The sequence below is a fragment of the Fusarium keratoplasticum genome, chromosome 3, assembly GCF_025433545.1.
Source record: "Fusarium keratoplasticum isolate Fu6.1 chromosome 3, whole genome shotgun sequence".
NCBI classification, from domain to species: Eukaryota; Fungi; Ascomycota; class Sordariomycetes; order Hypocreales; family Nectriaceae; genus Fusarium; species Fusarium keratoplasticum.
Window position 1 is genome coordinate 5,854,952 of NC_070531.1, and position 8,915 is coordinate 5,863,866.

At 44.3% G+C, this 8,915-nt stretch overlaps 1 protein-coding gene and 1 pseudogene across 2 annotated transcripts, besides 1 other annotated feature; one reads left to right on the plus strand and one right to left on the minus strand.

The window, feature by feature from the left end:
- Nucleotides 1-1,255: 1,255 nt before the first annotated feature.
- Nucleotides 1,256-2,493, minus strand: NCS57_00510500 (uncharacterized protein; the record flags this gene model as incomplete). The annotated part of the gene is made up of 3 exons (XM_053055043.1): nt 1,256-1,275; nt 1,334-2,348; nt 2,410-2,493. 3 exons carry the CDS (start codon nt 2,491-2,493, stop codon nt 1,256-1,258), a joined length of 1,119 nt encoding a protein of 372 aa, XP_052917203.1.
- Nucleotides 2,494-8,056: 5,563 nt separating this feature from the next.
- Nucleotides 8,057-8,676, plus strand: NCS57_00510600 (annotated as a pseudogene). The gene is made up of 2 exons: nt 8,057-8,255; nt 8,312-8,676.
- Nucleotides 8,057-8,676: a sequence feature.
- Nucleotides 8,677-8,915: the final 239 nt, after the last annotated feature.

Below are 8,915 nucleotides of genomic sequence, written 5' to 3' on the forward strand. Positions count from 1 at the left end.
GGAGCGCGATCTGGTTATTCGTCCACCCTTTCTCAGAGCATGTGAAGTTCCAATCTTCAAGGAAGTCGATGTTATAAGGGAACCATTGTTGTTGAACTGATCTGCCTTTAAAGATCACCAGGGGCTTCAAGATTCTCCCCGTCGCCGAGATACACTCGAGAATTGACATCCAGGACCTTGAACCAGGCTGTTTCAAAAGTGCTGACTTCTTCTCTGCTCGACCGGGGATGAGACCGTTGAGTCCGATCCCTTCCATCATACCGACTTCGTCTACATTGTAACGATGCTTCTGCTTGATCTTCTTGACGGGCGGCATCATCAGAAGCATAAAGAAGGCCTTAATTAGTTCAGTAGAAGCGCCGTAATAGCGGTCAGAGTCAATATTCTTGCCTTTGAGTGTCTCCACGTCTGAAAAACGCGTTAGAAAACCCTCAAGCCAGTGTTTTCCGACACCATCTTTGAAGCCGTTGCGTATGGCCACCTTGCCGGCAAAGTCTCTGACTTGCGAGTGAGAAACAGGGCAGCCTAGGTCGTGCTGGATAAGAATCCAGTCTCGTAGCTTCCTTTCCTGCCGTGGCGTAAGCTTTTGCCGGGCCTCGTCATGCTCTTTTCGCGGATTGCAGCCGTGAATTCGTCCCTTGAAGGTGGAACGCGGTATCCCATACGCGTCAGCGGCCTTATTCATTGAAATGCCGTCTGCGTACATCTGTAACGCATCTTGCATATTCTGTTCGGTCCATTCGGGCATGGCGAAAACGATGCAAAAGTCGGCTTGGCGATAGCTTCAATATTGGTTGAGAAATCGCGGTCTGAAGATGTGGCTTAATGGTGTTGCAAGGTGGAAAATGGGTGGTCGGTTGTGGGGGGTTGGACGTTACTCACCATGAGCACAATGAGCGATCCCAACTCGCTCACTCAGACCTCGGCGACCTGCCTAGTATATAGAACACGCTCGTTAGCACTTTCTTATGTACAAGCTACCTCAGCTATCAATACAACTTGGTTACACTCAATACCTTTGAGCACATTACCAGACGTGACCTACACCCTCTGCCTCAGAGTACGCTACCTGATCCTCTGCTAACATAAACCCAGCACGACCGGTTTATCCCTTGGGAAATACCCTCTCGTCACAAAGTGCCCCTGAGCTATGGGACAATTTCCCATCCCTGGCGCGCACGAGCTCAGTACGTCTTGCGGCACAGCCGCAAGGATATGGGCCCTGGCCCGTGACATATAGTCTATTCTTTTCTTTCTATCGTGGCGTTCTTGACCCTGTTGGAAAAGTTAGTTTTTCAATCTTACTTTTACTATAGGGAGTTGCTAAACGTACCTAGATATGCATCTGTGAAATTAAGAAGCAAAATAATTATGAAAACCATTGGAAATATTTGCCCAAACCCCCAGTCGGACTCACTGTTCCTGATAGATTCCTGCAGGGTCAAGGTCGGCACGTCTACCACAATGCCTCGATTGCTTTTCTTTGCAATGTAAATATCGTAAATATCCCATGGGATAAAAATAAGAACAAATGGCAAATCCATTATATGGCTGGGTAGCAGAAAGAGCACCACCCCGTAAATTGGCGGTACATAAAACAACCAGATACATCCGATGATAATGGATGCAATTCTTGATCCTCTGCGTCGTACCAGGTGCTGGGCTGCTCTTGGGATTGATATTGCAAGACGAACCAGCCATATATCGAAAATATAGAGCCATCGGTCCAAATAAGCATGCACTCGAAACGGCGTTGATATAATCCAGACGAAAGACTGAGAAACCCAGAAAAGGTTGATATATATCCAAAAAGTAAACGTGAACCGGTCCGACATGTCCAGGTGAGTGCTGAAACATTGTGGCGTGTGACTCTTCTCTGCTTCCCACGTCACCTCCCACGCCCGGAAGCGGTCGAGGATAAGACAAGTCCAGCACATCCACAATGCCCAGGTGACACCAGCGAGAATGGTTCGCGGGATCAATCTGTATCTTTCCGCCTCGTTGTATCTGATTTTGTGGTAGACCTGGGATGCAGCGCCAAATCCCATTATCGCCAGATCAGCTAAAATCCAGGCGATCCAGAGATGGTAATTGGGATATGCATCGATGTCGGAGAGCAGGTTGACCAACGATGAGATAACAATGCCCAATGCGGAAATGAGGTTCGTGTCGGCAATCGAAATCAAGAGCTCGTCCCAAGGTGTCATACTCTCCGAGTAAAACGGTAACATTGCAGTTGAAGGCTGTCCGCTTCTTGCATCATGGTATATATTCTTGGTCTTTGCCAACCATAGTCGCAATGAAAATAGCATACCCATAGATGCATTGACAGCCAAGGTTGCAATTGTCTATAGCATAAGTCAGAGAGCCGGAATACTTCATTACTGCGCTTAGTAAAAATGAACTAACCCCCCATCCTGCAATGTCGGAGTTAGCCTGGATCTGGCCATGGCACCATCCATCATTTGTCACGCTATCAGCGTCTGATGCCATATTTGCAAGAGTATCAAGATAGCAAAATGGGGCGAAAAGGGTTCCGATGAGTGGTTGTATGAAACTCTAGTCCAGCAATTCGCGATGTTTGAGAAGGTTTTCTGAGGCTTGAAATTTCAAGGGCAGCTTAGTCCTGTTTATAACAATACCGCGCATCATCAGCCACTAACGAGGCTGCCTAGGTGGAGATGATGATGTCTCAGCCTGTCAGCTGATCGGCGGCCTCTTGGCTGTGTGCATCCAGGGGGGGCGAGTTAAATCGTTCAATTCACAAGGGGAAGATGATTTTGGGGTGCCAAAATAAGGCTATTCAATTGATCAACTGGTTGTTGTTCCGGTCGATGATGATGATGATCGATGTCCTTCAGGCGGGGTTCTCCCCCTTTTCCCCTCCTTTTAGGTCACATGACAGGACTCCAGCCTCATCCGTGCCTTTCGGTACGAAAGGTCTTCTTAAGCTCTGGGATTTCCCACCCCCCCGGATTAAGTGATTACCCGATTAGGAAGCGCAACTGCACCTCCTGTTGGTCCGGATTAACCCCATCCGAATGCCTCCAGAGGTGCCAATCTTCTCTTCCTCATTTGGCAATGCGCACATGTGAACTCTCATTCGCTCTCTGAGATTAAGTCTAAAGGAGTCTTCTTTTGAGGGTTTCCTGTTAAGAGACACGTGAAATGCACGTGAAAGGCACGTGGGAGCTCGGTTTGTGTGATCGCATTATTGCTCTTGTCTTTATATTTTATTTTATGACATTTTCTCTTATGCTTGAGTTATGTGTAATTAATGTATTAGTCATTGTTGGATCGCGTACCACACATTTAATCCAAGGGATTAATGGTCAATAGAGTGTGGAGACCAAAGATGATAATTGTATTAATCTTGGATGCCTCGCGGCCCCCTCTTTTCTCGAGAGGGGTTTTATGTCATCTCACGCCGCCTCTGACTAAGGTCGGCATATCGATCTATCAGAGGTTTCGTAATACAGGGTCACAATCCAACAGTTATCTAAATTAAAATTACATTACTGCTAGTATTGTGCAGATGGATATAACAATAACGATAATCGGGCCTCATTTACTGTCCTCTCGCACAACTATTCCAGCCTAGCCTCGCCATCAAACATTTCCTATGGTATTTTATTCCCGACTATGTCTTGCACCCGTGCCTTTAATAGCAATATAATACCATTAAGCGATTTACACCGCGATAGCTGCACATATAGGCTGTATGGATCGCACTTTCCTGCCTCGAGTTGTCTAGTTGTCGTATTTAGCTTTATTCTGGTTCCTCGTAGCTCTAGCGTAATCTCGATGAGGGTTTCGCCTTGGATTTTATAATCGGTGTAAGCGAACGCGGCAGTGTAGGGAAGTCCTCGGCGGCTTACTTCGTGCCTCTGCTAAGGCCTCTTCTTGGCCCTCTTTTTCTTCTCGATGGGTATTTAGGCACTTGTTGGAGTAAGTAGGACCGTGCCTAGTGGTATGTCATTAAACTTGAACTTTTTGGTTAACTCAGATAATAGGATAATGCCGGTAAGTAGTCTAAAGTAGAGGATAATATTCGGGGCGAGTTGATACCCTGGGAAACTCTTAGAGTCTGGTATAACTTCTAGTGCTTTGTACTTAGCCCCGTTTATAAGCTTAAGGCCTAGGTTTATATTCTTAGTTACTACCACCGGTATACTAGGCACAAATATAAACATAGCCGGCATATAGATCTTATTATTATCTCTAATACTAGCTATGAGCGTAGCTTCTTCCTCTATTACTGGTAATATATTAGGTTTACCTTAATAGTACTAGGGTAGAAATATCCGGACTGGCTTCTAGTAGTGCCTCTAGAAGGCCAAGACCGCATCTATGTTTAGGTACTATCTAGTGCTGTTGAGGGGTATAACTACTGTGATGCCCTTGCCTTATGGTATAGCTTGACCTTCCTAGAAGCACCGGCTATTAAGAAGCTCTATGTCGGACTCGTCTTGCTGCCCCTGCCGGATCCGAGTTAGCAGCCGCTATAGCTCTGGGTCCCCCGCTGCGCGTACCTATTCGGTGAGTATAACGACGGTGGTAAATTAAGTTTAGAGTACGTGCGCCCTTATTTCGTCCGTAATCCTAAGGGCGGACTATGGCGTTAATAGCGACTTATTTTGCACTAGGCGGAACTAGTAAAAATCTCCTAATAGTAGTACTACTAAGATGCCGCTAAAATCTTAATTTAATCCCCGGGAGGCGCAAAGTCGCTTGTTAATATCGGAGAGCGTCTAGAGGCCCAGTATGCTCACCTCGTCAATAATAAGTAGCCACTTTTCTCTTTATTGTTTTCGAGTATCACCGTCCACATAGGTTATCATGCTGCCATCGTTAGCATTGCTGCCGGATGCGTTGGGTTGCATCCCACAGGCGGAGTGAATAGTCACGCCATTAATCCGCGCTACTGCGGCCCCCGATGTCGCTGTTATAAGTAGCCTATGCGATACGTCTTTACTAGCGAACAATTCCGCCAACGCCTCGATAACCCTGGACTTCCCGGTGCCACCCTCCCTACCTAGGAACTCACATAGTTATGCGTTATTATTATTCTCAACATTATTACTATCGAAATTATCCCTATTATCTTCGTCCGGGATAGTATCGAGATGGCGATATACTAAAAGGAAGGCAATTTCCTGCCATTCGTTCAGGGTAAACCTGCCTGCGATCTACTGACCGGCATGGAGGAATATTGTTGATGATCTAAAGGCGACCCTAGTGCTAGGTCTATAGGTATTCCCGGTATCTATTTCCGGTATCTATATGCTATCTTCTCCTACACCCGCAAAAGTATGGTTTAATAATGCTTCTATGCCGGCAGTTATATTCTAAGTATCCTGAACTCTATTAGAGCCTTGGATTCTTTACATAATTTCCTTATCGGCTTTATCCTGCTTGCTCTTAATCCCCCTAAGCTGATGTTACATTAGGAGCTCGCTTCTAGCTACCATAGTTGGCTAGTATTGCTTAAGGCTCTTAGCAGGGGCGACAATCTCGAGATTATCTGCAAAGTCGGTGATATCTGCGTTAGCTTTATAAAGCCAATCTAGTAGCTTAACGAGAGGCTCTAAACCAGCGGTTACCTGGTTGGGAGCTATGGCACCCCGTACTGTTTCTATTAGTCAGCCAAGCTAGCTAACCTAATCTAAGCGATATGCTTTTACTAGGCCCATAGAATCTTAGATATTATCCCCCATAGTATTAATATTATCTAAAATAGTATCGTCCCCTGTAATTGCCTATTACTTTGCGTCTCGCCGCGTATCTTCCGCTAATCGCTTTAAGAGCTAGATATTACCTATAATAGTCTAGAGTCTTTTAGGGAGTCACTATCTCTAATATTCCTAGATTTTATTAATATCGCCTAATGCTACTATAGTAAACTTCTCTTATGGCATAAAGAGTACGAGGTATTATATTATAGCTCGAGTGCTAATATTAATATATACTCCTCGTTTATCTATCCTATCTGTTCTATAGCTTATACTTACCTGCGGTATTTATTTGCGTTTATATTAATATTAAAGTCTATATTAAGAAACCTATTTATGCATGGCATTATATACTTCCCCGGGGGTCTTAGAACCTATACCTAGTCCCTTCCTAGCTTCTAGTTTATTTTAAATTCTATTTTTACTAACTCCTTAGAAGATAAATCTATCCTCTTTTATAATTTAATAAGTAACACATAGTCATAGAAGCATAATATCTATAGCACCTCTCCACGGTAGTAGTAGGCTTTAATATATAATAGCTTCTTACTATTACTTCCCACTAAGACCCTCTCCGCGCTGGCTTCCGCGTCATTGCTATTATTATTACTACCTATGTTCTCGATAGGTTGATTATCGCCGTCGCCTAAAGTGCTATTATATTGCTAGAGATACTACTAGCGTCGGAGTATTGCCTAGTATATTATTATTATATTTATATATAACTATTATTTAGTACTTAAGAACTTACTTAGGTAATCTAGGAAGTGCGTAATTACCTCTACTTGCGATAATAGCCGCTCGGTAAATATTCTATTCGCGATTCTTATTAGATATTAGCGGTTTATATTTGCCTTAGCTTCATAGTTTATAGTTATTGCACCTAGCCTAACGGCGCTGGTTATGCTGATACTCAGAAAGAGCTTTACTACTATAGCGACTCTCTTTTAGATTAGATCTTAGATTTTAGTGGCATAGTTTATTAAGTAGTATATTAGAGCTATTATCTTACTTTGGGTTCTAATAAAGGAGATATCATAATTATGCCGCAGCCTAACCACCATTGGCTTATTCTATTAGTTGATTATAGGATATGAGTATTAGAACCGAAGTATACTATCCGCACTAAATTTGCTTTTTGCGAAGAGCTTCTAAGGCGTATGGAATCGATACGTAGGCTTTTTTTCTCCCTCCTTAATATAAGAGTATTTAACATAAGTTATAGTATGGATATATATCTAGACCTTGCCTATGCAAAAGTAGGCTTTATCATTAAACTATTTAGAGAAGCGCCCTATATTAATTATTAAGTGGGATATATTATCATAAACTACCTTAGTCTCGCCCTCCTCACTAAAGGCAGCGGACTCATCTAGATCCTAGATAATATTTTAGCTTCTGACCTATGTTAGCCTTTGGTTATATAGATATATAGATCATATACCTCGGTAAAGACAAAATCGATATATTTTAGGATTCCTCCTTATTCCATTGCTATACTCTTATTATCCTCCTCATTTCTATAAGTACCGATAAAGTTTCTAAGCTCTAAGTTCCCTTCGAGCCATATTAAACTATAGATATAAAGAGTACTACATTCATTAGTCTCGATAGCGGCAAAATATTATCTAATCTGACTAAATATAGATTCCTCCCTAACCTTAACGTAATACTTAAAGAATATCTCTACTTCGCGGTGGAAGAAGATAGTAGAGCTTATAAGGTTAATTATTGCTAGCTTTACTCTCTCTTACCTATCCTAAAGGGCCCGAAGTAGGGTTACTTCCGCGGCGGCCTTACCCTCCTTTTAATATGCCGCTAGATATAGTTTTTGTGACGATCGTGTCTTTCCCAAGGGATAAACCGGTCGTACTGGGTTTATATTGGCAGAGGGTTATTAGCGTTGTCTTGAACAAGGGGTGTAAGTCACGTCTGGTAATGTGCTCAAGGTATTAAGTGTAACCAAGTTATATTGATAGCTGAGGTAGCTAGTACATATGAGAGTGCAAGGAGTGTGTTCTATATACCGGACTGTTCTAGTTGGATCATGATGGCTCACGGCGCGTCAGCTGTGATCCGGCTGTGATCCTGCAGAGGATCACGGATAGATCACGACGGCTTGGCATGATCTAGAGTGATCCTTCGTTGATTGGACGGCGTAGTAGGGGGGGTTCCTTGGTCACGTGCCAGTAGAATGTGTTGGCCGTGACACGATGTCTCCCCTCCGTTGGTCTTATCCCCAAGGCCATACCTGCGACCCTGGATTCGTCGTTGGTGCGTTCAAACTTCAACCTATAATCATCTTTTTGCTGACCATGTCCAGTCGTCCTCTTTCCAAGAAGCGTCTGGCTGCCATCAAACTAGGTGATACCATCAATCGTTTGGGCTTCGAAATTATGCCGTGCTCGTTCTGTCGTTCACAGGGTCTTCGCTGCGTGGCCCTGCCTGAGAAATCCGATCGTTGTGGCGAGTGTGCTCGTCGTGGGCGTTCGTGCGACGCGTCGAGAGATGCGTCTGGCACCCGTACGTGTCCCCTTCTGCTGTCTCCCTGGGTTTTTCTTGCTTACTCGGGTTTTCAGTGACCCGAATTGTCCGGGAGTCGGATCGTCTTGACGATGAGGAGGAGCGCGCCGAGGAGGATTTCCTTCGTCTCCAGCGGGAGGCCCAGGAGGCTCAGGCGAGGGTGAACGAAGTCCTCGCTCGTCTGACTCGCTTATGTCATCAAAAACGTCAACTGCGCACCAAGGGTGTAGAGATGGCTTCTCGTGGTCTTCGTTCACTAGACGAGTTAGAGGCGGCTAAGAAAGCGGAGTCGGAGGCTATGCTCGCGGCGCAGTTTGTAGGCGCGGTGGATACTATTAACTGGAGCGCCGTTAGCCTAGAGCTCTCCTCTCCTGTTGACGTTATTGGTGGAAGTCCCTTAGGAGGCGTTATGCACCAGTGAGGTGCTCTAGGGGTTCCTATGTGTTTTTGGAGTCCGGGTAGTTTTTCTATTTGATGAAATATATTGTTTTGCCGTTGATTTTGTCTATATCGAGGATGGCTTCCATGATATATTCTTCTGGTCCGTTAACCTCGGGTTCCGGTTTATTATTAGTTTTAACTTAGATAGTATTTTATGCCAATTCGAGTAGTAAGATATAAAAGATTAAGTAGAGTCTAACCTTAGGTAGTAAGTCTAGT